The sequence below is a fragment of the Parambassis ranga genome, chromosome 1 (genome assembly GCF_900634625.1).
Source record: "Parambassis ranga chromosome 1, fParRan2.1, whole genome shotgun sequence".
Classification (NCBI taxonomy): domain Eukaryota; kingdom Metazoa; phylum Chordata; class Actinopteri; family Ambassidae; genus Parambassis; species Parambassis ranga.
This window is the reverse complement of record NC_041022.1, coordinates 6,142,870-6,163,530: the sequence shown is the minus strand read 5'-3', so window position 1 is coordinate 6,163,530 and position 20,661 is coordinate 6,142,870. Positions and strand designations below refer to the sequence as shown.

Sequence of the window (20,661 nt, the reverse complement as noted above, 5' to 3'; positions counted from 1 at the left end):
AGCTGACGGAGAGGAAATGACGGAACACTGTCGACCTGGGGGACAGAGTGGACTGTGGTGCTGAGAATGAAGTTAAACCCATGAATACATTTGCACAATAAATCTATCTGGAAGCCAACTTTTGATATCTTAACTTCAGTTGTTAAATCTCATGTGTTGCATAACACCCCCGAACATGGAGACAATCAAACTAACAGAGCTTCTTAGAATGCTGAATTTTTTCAGGGTTGTGATGACTGTGACTGACTTATCAGGCTCAAGAGTAAGTGCTGAGTATTGAAACTCATGTTCTAGTTGCCTGTGAGCTGTCACTATCAGAATGCACTTGAATTATGTATTCACCTTCACAGATGATGCTGGCATCCTCTTGGTGTCCACAGTTATGGACCCCAAATCCTGAATGTCTGCAGTCTGTGATTGATGGTTCGCTTCCAAAACAAAGGACATCATCCAACCAGATGGGTCCTGTGCCCTGTCCAAAAGCTGCACTCTGCAAGGCTGAACGAGCTCTACCACAGCCAAGCTGTCTGCACACCACGTTGGCATCATTCAGGTCCCAGGAATCATCGCACACCGTCCCCCACTGTCCCACACGGAAGATCTCCACTCTGCCGGAGCAGCGGTTGTCAGAGTTGACCAGCCTCACTGGTGAAGAAGCTAACAGACAAACAAGGAAAACAGTACTGCTGATCAGAGAAACAGATGAAAAATGTCATGTAGAAGATCCTGCAGAATAAAGTCTTGAGCTGCATAAATGCATATTTACCTTCACAGACAACACCAGCGTCTTCATTGTGAACACAGTTATGGGCCCCAAACCCTCTGTGCTGACACTGAGAGAGTTGTGATTCCCTTCCTGTGCACCCGACATCATCCAGCCAGATGGGTCCTGTGCCCTGTCCAAACCGAGCGCTCTGTGGTGCTGAGAGGACCCTGCCACAGCCCAGCTGTCTACACACCACCTGAGCATCCAACAAGTCCCAGTCATCATCACACACTGTGCCCCATTGTCCAGCACGGAAGATCTCCACTCTGCCAGAACAGGAGCTGTTTCCTCCGTTGACCAGGCGGACCTGCCCTTCAACTCCTGTGCTGTTGTCTGCTGGTGTCGTGGTGGCTGTGTTGCTAGTGGTGCTCCTAGTGGTTGCTGGAGTAGTGGAGGGCTGTGGTCTTTGTGTGGGTGGAAAAGCTGTGCTGTTGACTTCTGGGTAAACTGAAAAAATAATAACTTTAGGTTTTTGTCACAAAATAATGACTTACTGTATGTGTTGTCATGGTTACCCCTGATTATTGGCAACATGTTTTAGTTGTTTCTTTTCTAGAAAACATGCAGGATGAGGAATGCTCAGGGGATGGTAGAAAAAAACATCTGATGTTGAAAAACTATGATGTAATCAAGTTTTAAAATGTGTTCTTCTATCAATGAACTGAGACAGCACACTGGAAACAGCATTGGAGCAGGGTCCGGGTAAAAGCAGAGCTAGCAACTAGTAGCTGACGGAGAGGAAATGACGGAACACTGTCGACCTGGGGGACAGAGTGGACTGTGGTGCTGAGAATTAAGTTAAACCCATGAATACATTTGCACAATAAATCTATCTGGAAGCCAATTTTTGATATCTTAACTTCAGTTGTTAAATCTCGTGTGTTGCATAACACCCCCGAACATGGAGACAAGAGACAACCAAACTAACAGAGCTTCTTAGAATGCTGAATTTTTTCAGGGTTGTGATGACTGTGACTGACTTATCAGGCTCAAGAGTAAGTGCTGAGTATTGAAACTCATGTTCTAGTTGCCTGTGAGCTGTCACTATCAGAATGCACTTGAATTATGTATTCACCTTCACAGATGATGCTGGCATCCTCATGATGTCCACAGTTATGGACCCCAAATCCTGCATGTCTGCAGTCTGTGATTGATGGTTCGCTTCCAAAACAAAGGACATCATCCAACCAGATGGGTCCTGTGCCCTGTCCAAAAGCTGCACTCTGCAAGGCTGAACGAGCTCTACCACAGCCAAGCTGTCTGCACACCACGTTGGCATCATTCAGGTCCCAGGAATCATCGCACACCGTCCCCCACTGTCCCACACGGAAGATCTCCACTCTGCCGGAGCAGCGGTTGTCAGAGTTGACCAGCCTCACTGGTGAAGAAGCTAACAGACAAACAAGGAACACAGTACTGCTGATCACAGAAACAGATGAAAAATGTCATGTAGAAAATCCTGCAGAATAAAGTCTTGAGCTGCATAAATGCATATTTACCTTCACAGACAACACCAGCGTCTTCGTTGTGACCACAGTTATGGGCCCCAAACCCTCTGTGCTGACACTGAGAGAGTTGTGATTCCCTTCCTGTGCACCCGACATCATCCAGCCAGATGGGTCCTGTGCCCTGTCCAAACCGAGCGCTCTGTGGTGCTGAGAGGACCCTGCCACAGCCCAGCTGTCTACACACCACCTGAGCATCCAACAAGTCCCAGTCATCATCACACACTGTGCCCCACTGTCCAGCACGGAAGATCTCCACTCTGCCAGAACAGGAGCTGTTTCCTCCGTTGACCAGGCGGACCTGCCCTTCAACTCCTGTGCTGTTGTCTGCTGGTGTCGTGGTGGCTGTGTTGCTAGTGGTGCTCCTAGTGGTTGCTGGAGTAGTGGAGGGCTGTGGTCTTTGTGTGGGTGGAAAAGCTGTGCTGTTGACTTCTGGGTAAACTGAAAAAATAATAACTTTAGGTTTTTGTCACAAAATAATGACTTACTGTATGTGTTGTCATGGTTACCCCTGATTATTGGCAACATGTTTTAGTTGTTTCTTTTCTAGAAAACATGCAGGATGAGGAATGCTCAGGGGATGGTAGAAAAAAACATTTGATGTTGAAAAACTATGATGTAATCAAGTTTTAAAATGTGTTCTTCTATCAATGAACTGAGACAGCACACTGGAAACAGCATTGGAGCAGGGTCCGGGTAAAAGCAGAGCTAGCAACTAGTAGCTGACGGAGAGGAAATGACGGAACACTGTCGACCTGGGGGACAGAGTGGACTGTGGTGCTGAGAATTAAGTTAAACCCATGAATACATTTGCACAATAAATCTATCTGGAAGCCAATTTTTGATATCTTAACTTCAGTTGTTAAATCTCGTGTGTCGCATAACACCCCCGAACATGGAGACAAGAGACAACCAAACTAGCAGAGCTTCTTAGAATGCTGAATTTTTTCAGGGTTGTGATGACTGTGACTGACTTATCAGGCTCAAGAGTAAGTGCTGAGTATTGAAACTCATGTTCTAGTTGCCTGTGAGCTGTCACTATCAGAATGCACTTGAATTATGTATTCACCTTCACAGATGATGCTGGCATCCTCATGATGTCCACAGTTATGGACCCCAAATCCTGCATGTCTGCAGTCTGTGATTGATGGTTCGCTTCCAAAACAAAGGACATCATCCAACCAGATGGGTCCGGTGCCCTGTCCAAAAGCTGCACTCTGCAAGGCTGAACGAGCTCTACCACAGCCAAGCTGTCTGCACACCACGTTGGCATCATTCAGGTCCCAGGAATCATCGCACACCGTCCCCCACTGTCCCACACGGAAGATCTCCACTCTGCCGGAGCAGCGGTTGTCAGAGTTGACCAGCCTCACTGGTGAAGAACCTAACAGACAAACAAGGAACACAGTACTGCTGATCAGAGAAACAGATGAAAAATGTCATGTAGAAAATCCTGCAGAATAAAGTCTTGAGCTGCATAAATGCATATTTACCTTCACAGACAACACCAGCATCTTCGTTGTGAACACAGTTATGGGCCCCAAACCCTCTGTGCTGACACTGAGAGAGTTGTGATTCCCTTCCTGTGCACCCGACATCATCCAGCCAGATGGGTCCTGTGCCCTGTCCAAACCGAGCGCTCTGTGGTGCTGAGAGGACCCTGCCACAGCCCAGCTGTCTACACACCACCTGAGCATCTAACAAGTCCCAGTCATCATCACACACTGTGCCCCACTGTCCAGCACGGAAGATCTCCACTCTGCCAGAACAGGAGCTGTTTCCTCCGTTGACCAGGCGGACCTGCCCTTCAACTCCTGTGCTGTTGTCTGCTGGTGTCGTGGTGGCTGTGTTGCTAGTGGTGCTCCTAGTGGTTGCTGGAGTAGTGGAGGGCGGTGGTCTTTGTGTGGGTGGAAAAGCTGTGCTGTTGACTTCTGGGTAAACTGAATAAATAATAAAAATAATATAAAAATAATAAAATAAAAATAATAACTTGGATAGGAAGCAGAAGTTAGTGTCTTGGATCAGGTGTGGTGGGGAATATTCTAGGATTAGTTGTGTCCATCTCTATTGACAATAAAAATGATGGTAAAGAAACTGAAAACTGTTGATTTGAAGAACAACAGACATTTGTGTTGTCACAGAAAATAATGGATATTAGAGCTATTGGAAGTGCAACAATACCTGCACAATATGCAAGGTGACACGTATTTGTAGACATAGAAGTTTCCATAGCAGCGTTTGACATGTATGGTGTTTGATCTAAAATGGCAGCAGCCATCAGTCCAGGCACCACACACAGTACAAGTTACAATTTCATTGGACTGTGTGGGGTGAGTTTCTGTTATCCACATGGGAGCATGAGTTCCACATCTGTTTCTTTCCACACACCTCTCTGGAATTTGAGCACTATATTGTCTCAGAAAGAGACGATACCAGCCTTGCCAGGTAATGTGTTGATCACAGTGCTCAACATCAGAAACAGCATTAATGATTGAGAGATTTGTTGATTGCCAAGTTTACAGCCAACCTTACAGCTGCAAGGGTAGGTGGTGGTGCCAACAATGAGTCAGTAATGTCTGTAGATCTCCATGTTAAAATGTCCAACTTTACAGCACAGATAAACATGTTGACATATAATATTCAACTGTGTGACGGGTGACTTCTTTGTATAAAACTGTTTTTTTTTTTACATTAAGAACTATAGGTTATGCACAGTGTTGGGGAGTAACGAAATACATGTAACGCCGTTACGTAATTTAATTATAAAATTGACGTATTTGTAATTAGTTACAATACTGGAGAAAAGTATGTAATTAAATTACAGTTTCTTTTGGAAATTTCAAGCGTTTGAATTGATTTTTAGGCTAAATAAAATGTGAGCAGAGCCAGCATTCCGTGTGTCTTCTGCAGCCTTGTCTGTGCCATTACTGTGTCAACCCACTTTGTTTACGTAGAGGTCCAGCTGCTCCATGACTTTCAGAAACAGAGTATGTGAAAAAAATCAGCTTTAGCGTCATAAAGTTTGCGTTGTGAGACAATGTTATTAATTACGATTTAACCTAACTATTATATGTTAAATGTTGATCGCTAGCACCACCTAGTGGCGTAATCATTTATTAGTTGTGATGATTATTTAAGGCAGGGGTCTCAAATTTTGTGGCCCCCCACTTGACATGAAAGTTTAGTGTTAGTGTGGCCCGTTCATTTTTCTCACACGCTCTTATTTGCTGAGGCTCGCCCTGTGCGTTTTATTTTTATTATATCAGTATTTCTCATATTTAGTTTGGGATTTTATTCGAGGAGTGGCAGCCTCAGTTCTGCTCAGCGTGTTGTTTCTGTCTCTACATGCTCGCGCATTTCTCCGCTGCTCTCCGTACTGTGCACAGAGGAGTTCCGCCCCTACACACACACAGGCTTGCGCACACACATGTGAGCGCACTGCACCAGCGGACAGAGAGCGCGCATTGGAAACTGTGTCAAGCCGCACGCTGTCTGTTGGAAAGTTATCAGCAGCCTATCCGCAGGTATGTTGCGGTGTTTGTTTTCAGGTGCTGCATGAGCTCTGTGCGCACGGAGCAGTGCTCCGTCAGAATATAGTCCCAAAATAGATCAAAGTAGAAGATTGCCGCGTGATAATCTGCAATTTCATTTGTGCTCGCTGTGAATACGCAGCTCATATGAAGTACTTGGAGTTTCTTTCTTTTTAAATCAGGATGCTAGTTGAATAGAACACGTGTTCTCAGTAGCTGCCCTCACTGTAAACAAGCTGCGCACACGCCTGACTCCTGGACATGTGTCTGTGAGGAGCCAGTGAACAACTTCTTTTCATGTTAAAGCAGCTGGACATATTGTATTTAATTTCTATTCACAATTGATTTTGTTATTCTAGCTTACATAAATGTCATTGTCTGTACTGTATCCCCAATGCTACAGCAAGTCACTCATTAAAGAATATGACATGCAGTTTTTATTTAGTAAACAATATTTAGCTTTTAATCTTAGTGAAACTGAGGGAAATTCAGGCCCAGGAGAATGATCAATTAATCGTTAATCAATCGATAAGGTCATTGAACTAACGATGAATGAATGAATCAATAATTTGCATCCCTATTCTGACCTGTTATTAATAAAGATTCAGAAGATTGGAACAGTTGTACTTTTTTTGAATATTTGAACCCTTTTTTTAATGCGGCCCAGCCTCACCCACCTCACCCAGAAGAGATACTGAAATTCAATCTTGTTATTGATCTTATTATTGTGTTAATGTTGGCTAAGTTAAGGCTACTGCTGCAGGTTTTAAAATGTGAATATGGAAGAGTTGAGAGCATTCATTCAAAATCAAGAAAAGTAATTAAAATGTAATCAAATGTAATTAGTTACATTACTTTCATAAAGTAATTGAAATAGTTACACTACTATTACATTTTTGACAGGGTAACTTGTAATTGTAACCAATTACATTTCTAAAGTTCCCAACACTGGTTATGCATAATTGAGTGCCTCCAACTCTGAGCCTTAAAATGCTCAGAAAACCTATGGGTGAAAAACTTGGGATCCTGGAGTGGTAAAAGATGGGTGTCATTGCTGGAACCAGTCTCTGTGTGTGTCTATGTGTGGGTCCTTGTTATTATTATCCATGATGTAATTAAATGGAATAATTATACATAAAAAACTGAATCAAGTGGTTTATAATTGTTGTGGCTTAACTACCATTGTGACTTTAACACATATTTTTTCGTCATGAATTTTAATTACTAATAATAAGATAATAGATGAAAGGCCACAGCTGAGTGTGTCTGTCTATTACCAGTATTTAAGGATGCTATGAAAATTTCATGAATCAAATCTTTTCAGGCAAGCTCATGTCTTCATGTAGTTCATGTTCAGAATATAACTGCATGATTCTGGGAAAATGCAGGCCTGTTGTTCACTGAATTTAGATTTACAGTATATAATAGGATTAAATTAAACAAAACACAGCAACATAATATAACTTGTCCACATGCAGTAGCATTTTGAGCACTCAGTTTAGTCCAATGTGGCAATTTATTCCTCCTTATGGCCCAGGACCATGCAGGTAATACAGAGAGAAGCTCAGAAAATATAAAGTAACAAGTTCATATTTGTGAGGATCTGTATATTAATTGGAACAGTTAAGATACAAATGTTCCAAATAAACAATACAAAAACAAGAAAAGACAGAAAAGTTTAGGACAACTTACCTGAAGTGATTCCTGTCAAAATGTGCAGCAGCATGAGAGAAAAAACTCCCCAAGGCACTTCCATCATGAACCACATCCACAACACACACGTCCTGAAAAACACAAAGATGTTTTTAAAACTTAGTTTTTTATGATGCTGTCTTATTCTGCATTAATGTACATACTTAACCTCTGTGGAAATCCAGCAGTTGGTGAAAGAAGCTGAAGCTGAAGCTAGACCTGTTTCTGTGCAGAGGACAATTTGATTATGTGTGATCTCCTGGTTGACTTTTATAGGACTCCTGTTGACTTTTAAAGATGTCAACCTCCTGGTGGGAGGTTCTTTTTTTCAGAATGGTTGGGTGTGGTTTTCCGGTGCCTGGCTGCTGGCACACCTGTGCCTCAATCACGCATCTCCACTGCTTATATGCTTTGATATGGCTCCAATTGTGATAACTCTCATCGCTGTGAACCTCGAGTTGCAGTTTTCTAGTGTGTTTTTGAGATGCAGATTAGAGACTTTTTTAAAGGATGTTGAGGAAAAGCTGGACTTGCAGAGGCCTAGCTTCAATCTCCAAACCACCTCAGTCACTCTCCTTCCAACTACCTAAATGGACTTTTGGAATTACTTTAGCCTTTGTGTAATTAAAAAAACCTAAAACCTATCCCCTGTCTGCTTCTGGTTCCTTTAAAGGTAACATTTATAAATGATCAATGATCAATACTCAGAGTCATTATACTTTATGGTTCAATCAGTCTCAGGTGTTGGGAAACAGTAGACGTCTTTTGCATGAAAAAATGTTCCTGGAACTGGAAAATATGTTTGACTAAAAAAGTTATATGCATGTCATACTTATCATGAAATTTATGTCCCAATGGACATTGTGCATTAATGATTACTACTGTATCTAAAATGGACTGCACTGCACTGCTGGCATGGATAATACAAGTGGCTGGCTAATGTTTTTATTATTGTTTCTTGGTATGACTGTACATTGACACATTGTTTCTTTACAACAATGATATGGTAAATATTATATAACTATTTGCCAACATTATGGCAGAGCAGAGGGTGACCTTCAGCCTCAACACAAGGATGAATTTCCAGAGATTGCATCACAAGGCTGACCCATTTCAGAGGCTCCTTCAAATCCGCCCCAAAACCTCAGATTCATTAGAAACATGTGGTAGTTTATTTTTTGAATTGAATTTGAATTTATTTTTCAAGAGAAATCAGCAGGTCCTACAAACAGCTGGAGACCTTTTCAGCAACAAAAGCAGCATTATAATACTCCATACACTGTCTACAAAGGTTGTTTTTCAGGTTTACAACACAAGCTTGTTCCTTGAAGTGAAGGATTTTTACTTTAGGTCTCCCTCTGCTGGCAGTGAGAGTAACTACACAACCAACATTTATCATTTATTTGTCTTTACTTTTGGAATATTAAAAGACCAGTGCCAGATGACCTGAGGGGTTTAGAGGGTTCATATATTAAAAGCAAATCAGATTAATAAGATGGGCTAAGACCATAAAGAGATTTATAAACTAGTAAATACTGAAGCAGACAGGAATCCAATGCAGGGACTTTAAAATTGGTGTGACATGTGCTCTCTTTCTGGTCTTTGTTAGCAGGTGTGCAGCTGAGTTTTGCAGTAACTGTAGATGGTTTAGATTAGTTTTTGGGAGACCAGAAAGAAAAGCAATGCAATGATCTACTCTAGATATAAAAAGCATGCATCATTGTCTCTGCATTGGCTTGAGAGAGGAACGGGGAACATTCTAACATGTTTTTAAGATGATAAAAGGCTTTAAGTCTTTAAAACAAAGATCTGCATCAATGATCACTCCAAGGTTCTTCACTTGGTGAAGAGGGTTAAATGCTGCTGCTCTCCGTTTTGCCTCCAGTTTCTCTCTCTCTCAGCCTCAGAACCAATTAATAAAACTTGTTTTGTCCTGATTGAGCTGCAAAAAGTTTTTGGCCTCAATGGGCCTGGGGTCATCAGGAGACACAGCAACACAGAGTTGTGTGTCATCAGCATAGCTGTGGAAATTTGTGAAAATTGCCTTCTGATGACATCACCAAGAGGTAACATATAAAGATTAAAGAGAGTGGGGCCTAAAACTGAATCTTGTGGTACTCCACAGGTCAGTCTATAGCTTCTTAACTAGTTTAGCATAGATAAAGTAATTATTATTACTATAATTAGTTGGTGACATTTATACAGTATGGACATCGACTCTGACAGTCTGAAAATTGCCTTTAACTCATTCTTAGATTCAGCAGGGTTCTCTCAGAGAGTAAGTGAACCCACACTGTCATAATCATACTCTGGACCTCCTAACCTCCTAGTCTCATCTCAAAATCCGGTCCATCAGACCACTCATTATTAACTTTTGATGTCACTCTTCCAGACTTATTATTGTCATCGCAGGATGTTGAGAGCATCCTGTCCAACTGCATCACTGTGTGGTACAGAGCCTGCACCACCACCTGCAGGAAGACGCTTCATCGCATAGTGAGAGCAGCTGGAGAGGATCATCGGCGCCCTTTCTCCTCCCTCCAAGACCTCTATGACAGCCGTCTCACCCAAAACGTCCTCCGCATCACAGGAGACCCCACCCACCCTTCACACCGCTTCTTCAGTCTGCTGCAATCAGGAAAGAGACTGCGCAGCATCCAGGCCCGGACCAGAAGACTGAGGGACAGCTTCATCCACCAGGCTGTCAGGAAGCTGAACTCTCTCTCTGCTGGGCCCCAATTCTCCCTCTTCCCCCTACAAAAAAAATTGTGTTAAAAATTGATGATTAGAAAAACTCCTGTGAAATTACATAGCACAGCTAAACTGCTATGCTGATCAGAGAAGCTATTGAACTGACCTGCTGACCCCGAACTTTTGAACGGTAGTGTAGCTCCATCACATTCCAAATCCAAAAAAATCTGAGATCAGTCATATCTGTTACATTAAATAAAGACATGATAATATATATATTTTAAGATATTTTTACATTTACACTTATTCTCACAGTATGTTACTGTTCAAAAACAGCTTCTTTTCAAAAGCTGTAACCACCCGGAACTCTCACATGTACTGATTTTAATGTACAATACTACATATGTACAATACTACGTATAAGAGACACTTATACTCTTATACTCTGTACTTAACTGCATTTAATGTGACTTGATACCTCTGGCACAAGAATTTCCTTCGGGATTAATAAAGTTTTATCTTATCTTATCTTATCTTATCCAGATGGACAATAAACAACATGTGCAATATATTTATAATTTCACAATGTATAACGTGTAATATCCTCATACGAATTACTGTATATTGACCATGTTTATATTGTAAACATTTCTTTTTAATACCTTTCTTTTAATAATATCTTTTATATATCTCTTTTTATATATTTTTTTTTCCTGAAACTGAAAGCATTCTATTCTATTCTATGACAAATGTTCATTGTTTTCTGGACTCTGAGAGGCACATCACTATGAATTTAGAAGAAACACATAGCATGAGTTTCTTCCTCATTCTTCAGCACTCCCAGAACCAGTTTATCTGCGTTTCTCCAGAAAATCTCAGAAATATTTCCATTTATCTGGAGTTCAGAGGAAAGAAGAAAGAACAAAGACCTCCTTCTTAATAACCTGAGGCTAAGGTCACAGGTGCAGCAACACATTCTCACAGAACACACCTCAGCTGAGCTGATAGCTGGGGGTGCTAACAACATGCTAGCTAAGGCGAGACCAACACTGTAACTTTCTGTAATTCTGAAATTTAAACATCCTTCATTTGATGACGCTTCAGTTTTTATTCTCAGTTGGGTCTGTCTACTCAAATACTGACTACCTGCACATTCTTTAAGGGTGTAAAGAAATATGAAGTGTGGCTGCCTCTGTGCAGTCCCTCCTTCCTTTAGAACTTCAGGCTGCTTCTTCATAACTTTATGGAAAAAAGAATTCATGGGCACCTCAACATACCCTCCTTCATCTACGTGTGTAACTGAAGCAGCAGCTCTGTTTGTTTTTATCTCTTTGTCACAGCTTAGTTTCTCTGATCAGCATAACAGCTCTGCTGTGCTAAGATAATTTCACAGGAGTTTTCTAATCATCAATTAGCCTTTTTAACATAGTTGCTAGAAAAGTGCCTCTGTATACCTTTGTATATATTCCATTATCAGCCTTTTCTAACTAGAATAGTCATTTACCACATTAACAATGTCTACACTATAGGTCTTTTTACTGTGTAAAATGATAAACACAATGACTTTTTCAAAAAAGCCTATTTACCTAGTTGCCATGTTGCAATAGTAAAACCCCCAGTGATGAAAGCCGTTTGCAAATTATTGCACTGTTCCTACCTTTCACCTTGTGTATTTCTCATACAGAATAAAACATTACAGTGTTTTAGAACTCACAGGTTGGAACATGTGGTATCTTTGTAAAATCGGCCTCTCAGGAAAAACAGTGAACATCCTTTTCTGAACATAATGATTCACTACTTTTTAGTAAGATGCATGTTTTTATGCAATAAATAATCAAGAATCTTTATTGTCATTATGCAAGGCACAGTGACATTTTGTTTAGCAGATCTTGGCTTAAAGCACACAGCTAGACACATGGAGTGAAAAAAGGCAAAGAGAATAAAGAATAAAAGCAGTAAAACTAACAGTGCAAATTCACTTTTTTAAAGTGACCAGTATGAATATATTGCAGCATATTAATGTTCAAAAGCACATTTTGTCTTAGATGTTGTCCACCTGCTCCACCTCCTCCCCATGAATGAGGAGAGGGATGTGTTCTATCCTCCTGGATCTCCTACATTCCACAATGACCTCCTTAGTCTTGCTAGTGTCCAGGACAAGGTTGTTGTCTGAACACCATCCTGTCAGGTGCTGGATCTCCTCTCTGTAGTGAGTCTCATCATTGTTTGATATAAGACCCACTACGGTGGTGTCATCTGCAAACTTCACAACCATGTTTGTGGAATGAATGGCAGAACAGTCATGTGTGAAGAGGGTGAAAAGAGCCAGGCTGAGCACACACCCCTGTGGTGTGCCTGTGCTCCTGATCAATGTGGATGAGGTGTAGTCTTTACAACGATAAGCATCTCTGCCTTGTCACAGCAGCCTATTTCTCTTTTCATCCAAGACATGAGACCCAGAGCTGAATAACCACTGACTCCATAAAAGTATTTGCCATTTGTGCCACTTCTGGAAAGCGCAGGTGGTTATTTCTCCAATAGCCAAGACAAGAAAATAACCAGTTGTTGGGGTAGAGAGATACTTGGCCTCTCTGGTCCCTTTTCCTCCAGAATCTCCTCAAATATATTATGCAGGGAGGGCCCTACTCCGTCGGCTTGTTGCTTCTTGCACTGTGGATAATATGCGCTCTCTCTATTGCATGGCCCATCCTTGCACTATTGCAAGCCAGTATATAAAATGCAGTTTTTCATGTTGTACGCCGTTGAAAACGCAGTTTTTACAACATACGACGTATGGTGTTTTCAGTGTTTCCTGTCGTGTGCCGTATACTGTACATTTAGTATAGTCATTTCCAAAAGTGTAAATCGAGGCAACTGGACTCAGTGATTGTTTTTTGAAGTCTTCGCCACTCTGGACTCTGAGAGGCATATTTCTCTCAAAACCAATGTGATTCCTCAGAGATGGTGTGATTTTTCAGGCTTAGAGAAAAGACAAAGCATGAGTTTCTTCCTCATTCTTCAGCACTCCCAGTCTGTACAAACCAGTTGACCTGCAGTTCAGAGGAAAGAAGAAAGAACAAAGGCCTCCTTCTTAATTGACCTGAGGCTAAGGTCATGGCTGCAGAAACACATTCTACCAGAAAAAAAACCTAAGCTGAGCTGATAGCTGGGGGTGCTAACAACATGCTAGCTAAGGCGAGACCAACACTGTAACTTTCTGTAATTCTGAAATTTAAACATCCTTCATTTGATGACGCTTCAGTTTTTATTCTCAGTTGGGCCTGTCTACTCAAACACTGACTACCTGCACATTCTTAAGGGTGTAAAGAAATATAAAGTGTGGCTGCCTCTGTGCAGTTCCTCCTTCCTTTAGAACTTCAGGCTGCTTCTTTGTCACAAAGAAAGAATGTGAATGTTTGTCACACAAACATTCACATTCTTTACGTTTAGATTTAGTAAAGGAAAACTTGAACCGAAATATTAAGGTCTCAGTCTAAATCCATCCATCTATTTTCTGCGGTTTATCTGGAATCAGGTTGCCGTGGCAGCAGTTTAAGCAGGGAAACCCAGACCGGATTTTAATCATGTGGAATTAAAAGCAGCACTCCCAAAATTCCACCAGCATGTCAAATGTGCCACAAGGAGTCTGAACACTTTCCACAAGGTTTCTGGAGTCCGACCATCTGTCCATGCTTTTAATTCCAGCATATGCCCCCCTCAAGAAGGCCGCACATACCATTACAAAGACTGTTGCAACCTGGCCGGAGGGTGCCTCCCAGCAGCTGCAGGACTGCTTTGACAGGACCAACCTGGAGGTCTTTGAACATCAGGACCTGGAAACATTCACAGACAAGTGTGTTATGCTACATCAAGAACTGCATAGAAAGGGCCACAGTGAACAAGTGCATCCAGATATACCCAAACCATAAACCATGGATGACCCAGAGAGAACCGATCTACAGAGGATGCCATGGCCACAGCACTCCATACTGCCCTTTCACACCTGGAGCAGCAGGGATGTTACGTGCCAATGCTCTTCGTGGATTACAGCTCTGCATCCAACACCATCATCCTGGTAGTCAAAACTGGTAACTGGTAGTCAAAAACCAAAGAACTTATAATAGACTACAGGAGAAAACCAACAGCCCACCATTAATCATTACTATGTGGAGAGGGTGGCTGACTTCCACTTCCTGGGTGTCCACATTCAAGACAACCCATCCTGGAGTTTGTTGGCTGCCCTCTCCCCTCACTGGAAGACCTACATAGCTCCTGGTGTTTCACCAGAACATTATAAAAGACACTTCACACCCTGGTCACCCCCTGTTTCAACTGTTACCCATCTATCTAGAATCTATCTAGCATGAGTTTCTTCCTCCTTCTTTGGCACTCCCTTTTTGTACAAACCAGATTATCTGCAGTCACATGTCAGTCTAACAAAGACAGCAGCCACCAGGAAACCACACCCAGCCATTCTTCAACTACACATCTACTTCCTTAAAATAGAGCCAACTTCCCCTTTCCACTGATTAAAAATACTTTTATTATCTCTTATCTGTATGATCTCCATCTCCATGGACAATATTCATAGGTGTGCAGACACTGTAAGATGCTAAATCCTTCCATGTGCGTCCCCTCCTGGACTATCCATTTATATCCCATTTAAATGGGAATTAAAAAAAATAAAATATATGCAACAAAATTTAAATATATGCAAAAACAGACCCTAGTTAGTAGACACAGAGGGCTACGTCAACTCTACAGTTCCTATGTCAGTTCCTTCTGCTCTAACCGATCAGCAGACGGTCTCTTACCACTCCTGGATGGTCCCGACACACATGCACGGCTCCGTGCATGGTCAGTGAAGTTCACTGTAAAGCTGGCAGACCTGGGCACACAAAGCATACTGCAACTGGATCCTGGACTTCCTCACAGACAGACAACAGGTTTTGAGGATGTGGAACAGCACAGGGCTGCTGCCTCAGTCCCAATCTCTTTAAATTATACATGTATGACGGTATCTCCACACAGGACAATACCACAATCATAAAATATACTGATGGGGACAGGACGCATCATACAGGGACCTGGTGCACAAGATCACTGTCTATGGGAGGATAATGGTCTTGTAAGACCGTATCGATGCCCTGTCTCCAAAAATGTTTTCCTGAGCAAACAAAAGGATCTGTCCCACCCCCTCACCTGGTGATGAACAGCTGATAACAATTAAACTGATCTGACATCACTTTGCCGATTGATGACTACTTTTACTCCCTCTCATTTCTGGTGTCTTATCTTCCTCTCCTTGTGTGTTCCCTTTCTAATGTGTACCACCTGTGTCTGATTGTCTTCCATTCACTTGTATATTTAGACCCCATTAGTCGTGTATTTTGAAAAACAAAGACTTTTCCCTTTGTTTGTGCCTTTCATTTACACATAAACTGAGTTTTCACCTCTAAAAAGGAATATTTCTAAAAACTCTGGCAAAAGTGGAGATTTTGGAAAACGCTGTATTTGCGTTGGAATGTGAACTGACAAAAACTGAGAGAAACAGAGTTTGCGGCAGTCTGCGCGTCAGTTTGTGCGACCTTTTTTGTGTAGTATGGCTGCCAGTGTAGGCTGTAGTCTAGTAACGGAACCATTCTGGGTAGTGTTTACATTTCTGTTGGTGTAAGCATCTTTTATGTGTTTGCATTTGCAAATAAAGCTCCTCTTACTGTGTAGAGGAGCAGAGACATGTTAGGTCTTGAGGTTCAGCAACTTTGAAACAATATATGACACAAAGAGGCAGACTGCATCGATGAGGCTTCTAATTGGCTTGCACGTCTTTCTCCTTCTTCCTACACTGCCACCCACAGGCCTGGCGTATGACGGCTCTTGGGAGTGAAGGAAATATTCGTTTTTCAAAATACCTGTGTATGTGTAAACGGGGTCTTAGAGTGTGCGTTGCCCCTCACTCCTAACCAGATCGTCTTGTGTGTTTAGCTCTGAGCATCCAGACTTTTTTCTGAGTATCTAGCCTCTTATGAATGACTGTGCCTGTTTTATGGATTGTTTAGCTCAGTCTAGTCCTTTTGTACCTTCACCAGTGTGGTTGTCTCATCGTTTTTTGACCCAGCTTCCAACTTTTGTATCTGATCTAGCATATCCTTTTGGTACTGTCACCTTTTTGGTCTGATTTTTCAAGTATCAAACTTTATTGATTATTTTCCATGATCTGACTCTTTGTCCTGCTTTTGAGTCCTTTCTTCTGAGCCACACCTGACACATTTGGTGGAATATAATAAAATGTGAACTCACGAGGATGAACTGATAGATACATTAAGTCTGGTGTCCGTGTTCAGTGGATGTGGATCAAAAAGTAAAGGCAAAACCACGCCCCCTTAGCCTATAGTATGGGTCTCCTATAGAGAGCAGAGCAGAGAGGGGATGAATGTCCACCTGTTTTAAAGTTAAAATAGTGTTGCATATTGTCATCAATCTCACAGCAGCCATGTTTGCATCGCTAAGGTGACCCATTTCATTGGCTCTTTCAAATCCACCTTTTTTGGTAGCAAACAAAACCCCGAACTCATTACACACATGTGGTAGTTGAATTTATTTTTCAAGAGAAATCAACAGGCCCTACATACAGCTGAATACTCTTTTAGCAACAGAAGCAGCAAGTTGAACAGGAAATACTCCATACACTACACTGTCTCAGTCTGTGCCTCAGGTCTACAACACAAGCTTATTCCTTGAAGTGAATGAAGGATTTTTACTCTAGGTCTCCCTCTCCTGGCAGTGAAAGTAATAACACAATGTTAACTTGTATTTATCACAAATTCAAGACTCCTGATGTCTCCCCTGGATTGCTTTGGGATACCATGAAAGCTTATCTCCGTGGTATGATCATATCCTACACTGCCAGGCTTAAAAAGAACAGTACAACAGAGCAGAGGAAACTTGAGCTGGAACTGCATGAACTTCAGACTAGATACAACTCATCCCCATCAGAAGTACTTCATAATGAGATACAAGTGGCTAAGGCAGTCAGAGAGTTTACTCACAAAGAAGGCTGAAAAATCCACGTTTTTATAAGGCAAAGGATGAGTTTGCTAACAAGCTGATATTTGCCCAGTCTTCTTTGGATTAGGGCCCCCGCCCAAAATATCTCATGTATCAGAGACTTAACTGGGGTGCGTAACTATGGTAACAGAGTGATCAAAGATACTTTCAAAACATTCTACAAGCAGTTATACACATCGCAGTTCAGTCCACTTTCAGAGCAAGACATGTTTGATTTTTTCACAAAAGTGGATTTACCCAAAATTACAGATGAGCAAAGAGATGACCTGTGCAAACCAATAACTTTAAGTGAAATTAAGAATTGTATCCAGCTACTCCCCAGTAACAAAGCTCCAGGCCCAGATGGATTTAACACTTTCCACCCCACAGCCCCCTTAAAAGGGGGATTTTATTTTGCTGAAGTTTAACACCGTCCTGGTTAATCCTCTACTTCAAATGCTGCAGTCATCATTTGCAGCAGGTTCATCTTTAATGGAGACTAATGATACTAAAAAAGGGGAAATCACCGCAAGAGTGTTCTTCATATAGGCCTATATCTGTCTTAAATTTAGATTTGAAGCTTGCCAAGATCCTAGCCTCTCTTTTGGAAATTTTCTCCCCATTTAGCATTCCTCCTTATACCGTGCAACAGCTCTGGTTGTTTCTCTTGATGTGGAGAAAGCGTTTGATAGGCTGGAATAGCCCTATTTATTCTTCACACTCAAAAAATTCGGCCTAGGGGACGTATTCATCAAATGGATTCGAATTGTGTACACATCACCCCTTTCAGCTGTGATCACAAACAGGCTCAGATCAAGCAATTTTACTATTGAACGGGGTAGGGCTGCCCTCTGAGCCCACTGTTATTTGCACTAGCTATGGAGCCCTTAGCAGCCACCATTGGACAAGATACTAATATTAGAGGAATCTTCTTAAATAATCATGAGCATAAAATTTTGCTGTATGCAGATGATGCTTTTTCTGGTTATAAAATAAATATTTCTAAAAGTGAAGCCATGCCTCTTTGCTCTTCACAAACAGGAATCTTGTATAAAGGTAAAAACGTTTCACCATGTTTAAAAGATTTATACAAATTAAATGTTGCCCCTCTCCTACAAACTATAAAACAGGATCTTGATAGATGGTGTGGCCTTTGTCTTTCCTGGGTTGTATTCATTTCATCAAAATTAACATTCTTGTTAGAGTTTCAGGTAAAAGGAGGATCCAGATGCGGATTCAGGAAACAAAATGAGATTTATTTACACTGTTCGATTGTACTCAAAATCAAAACGTCCTTCTTGAGGAGATCCAGCCACTTGCTGGGGAGGAAGGCACGCCAAGGGAGCAGCAGCCACGGGGAGAATAACAAAGCTTCTACAGAAGAAGACAGGAGAGAATCAGTACTACCGCTGAAGATTCTTTGAAGAACTGACGGCGAACTGGGCCAGATGCCGGTGTTAAGTACTGGTGGGTAATCACAGGATCACCATCCGGTGTGAATCATCTGCTGAACTCCACCCCTGCTGCTGCCACCGGGAGCCCTGGCGTGCCTGAAAGGAAAAGAAGACAGCAAAAAGGCCCAGCAGGCCAAAACCCTAACAATTCTTTCGCGTCTCCTTTATCTCTTTCAGATGTTACCAATCATGGTGTCAAAAAAAGTTTTTGCACAATTAAATAATGCTGTTATATCATTTATATGGTGTGAAAATAGGCCCAGGTTAAGATACAGCTTTCTCTCTTTACCCATTGAAAAGGGTGGATTAGCAGCACCGTCTTTTTCATATTATCTATGGGCTATACAGTTCAGATTTCTCTAGGAGTAGTTCATTGATGGCCCTGGCTTTGCCTGGCTCAGTTGCAAATCAGCTTCCTTAGGTAAGATTCCTCTGCAGAATTTATTATATATCTCTCCCAGTGGTAAAAGACAACTCCTGTTAATGAAAACCCAGACTTTCAACCTGGTCTCCAGTGTGATCTGGCTCATTGTAAGCACAAAGGTTTAAGGTTGTTGGGGACATGATCCAGGGTGGCTCAATCCTTACATTCTAACAAATGCAAAGCAAATTTGGTGTTACCAATAATGATTTCATTAAATTCGTTCAAGATAAACATTTTATCTGGAGTAACTGGAAAGATTTCACTGGAGGACTGGCTGTTTCCCCTGTAGAATTCCTACTGGTAAATGATACACAACTTAAATCTTTTACTATGAAACTTTACAAGACCCTTTATAATCTCAATGTAGATAACGCAGGTAAAATTAAAACCAGATGGGAATCCGAGTCTGAGGACTGGAATGACCTGTGTTGCTTGCCCTCTAAAGTTCTGGTGTCGAGCTCTGTCTGGGAGAGGCAATTCAAGATTTTATATAGGATTTATATCACTCCTGAAGCTGGACATAGAATGAACCCAACTCTGTCAGAACTTTGTACTAAATGTCAGTCCGCTGTTGGGTCATTCTTTCATTGTTTGTGGAGCCGTCCTTGTGTCCAGCAGTTCTGGATCATAATTCTGCAACACTTTAATGTCATTTTCAAGCAACCTCTACATCTGGGTGCAGGGACTTGCTTGCTGGGACTTTATGAAGAGTTACCTGCTGACTTTCACAGTATGGACCTCTTACACATTCTGCTGCATTGCACCCGGAAATGGATCGCTGATAAAATTCCTACTCCTAATCAATGGCAACAAACTGTGACAAACATTATTCTTTTGAAGCTTTTTCTACAGCATTGAAGGATGAACTTCTGGACTACATGGGTACATCCTGTAGGTTGAGGTTAGGGCTTATAGATTTGGCCTGGAAAAAGAATGCAGATATATTAGCCCAACATGATATACAACGTGTTATGACGTTAAGTCATATATTTTGTGTTTGTGTGTGTGTGAGTGTTCTCCCTCCCCGCCAGCAGGGGAGAGCATATTATTGGTTCTGCAGCTGGATGATGTGGAGCTCGAGGATTGGAGGATGCGGATGGGCTCAGAATTTAAAAACCCTCCACGACAGCCACCCGATGCTCTTGCCCTCCTCTCCACATCTCAAGAAGACTGCGCTTGATTTTCGATTGATATTAGATCCTGAATATTAGTTTATGTATTTTGGTTTTGTCGTTTGATTTGGACTTTACCTAGAGTAATTGAATTTAAGTTATTATTACATACCAGGCACATTTAAGTAGGGGTGAGACGCCGTTTTTGTTTATACGTTTTCACCTGCCTTTCATTAGGAAGTCAGGAAAGTGACCTGTATTTTCGTTTGAATTTATTTTAATTTTTTCAGGAGAGACAGGAGCTGAGAACCTTAGTTGTTTTGTTTGTTATTTTGGCAAGTGCTTTCTGTTGCCTCGGTTTGTTTGTAAATAAATTTGTAAATATTTAATTCGTCATTGGTATTATTCATATCTACCTTGGGAGTCGGAACAAGAAGGAG

The 20,661-nt window shown here is 41.6% G+C and overlaps 1 protein-coding gene across 5 annotated transcripts in view; it reads right to left on the bottom strand.

The window, feature by feature from the left end:
- Positions 1-20,661, bottom strand: part of LOC114433762 (deleted in malignant brain tumors 1 protein-like) — a 61,371-nt gene that overhangs the window by 28,660 nt on the left and 12,050 nt on the right. For 4 of the 5 annotated variants that reach the window (XM_028402439.1, XM_028402448.1, XM_028402431.1 and 1 more), the window contains exons 5-10: positions 3,765-4,112; positions 3,341-3,655; positions 2,266-2,712; positions 1,842-2,156; positions 767-1,213; positions 343-657 (exon numbers count right to left, since the gene is read on the bottom strand). In XM_028402439.1, coding sequence (XP_028258240.1) covers positions 343-657; positions 767-1,213; positions 1,842-2,156; positions 2,266-2,712; positions 3,341-3,655; positions 3,765-4,112 — 2,187 coding nt within the window. The remainder of the gene's footprint in view (positions 1-342; positions 658-766; positions 1,214-1,841; positions 2,157-2,265; positions 2,713-3,340; positions 3,656-3,764; positions 4,113-20,661) is intronic. The other variant, XM_028402466.1, reaches the window with a different exon arrangement.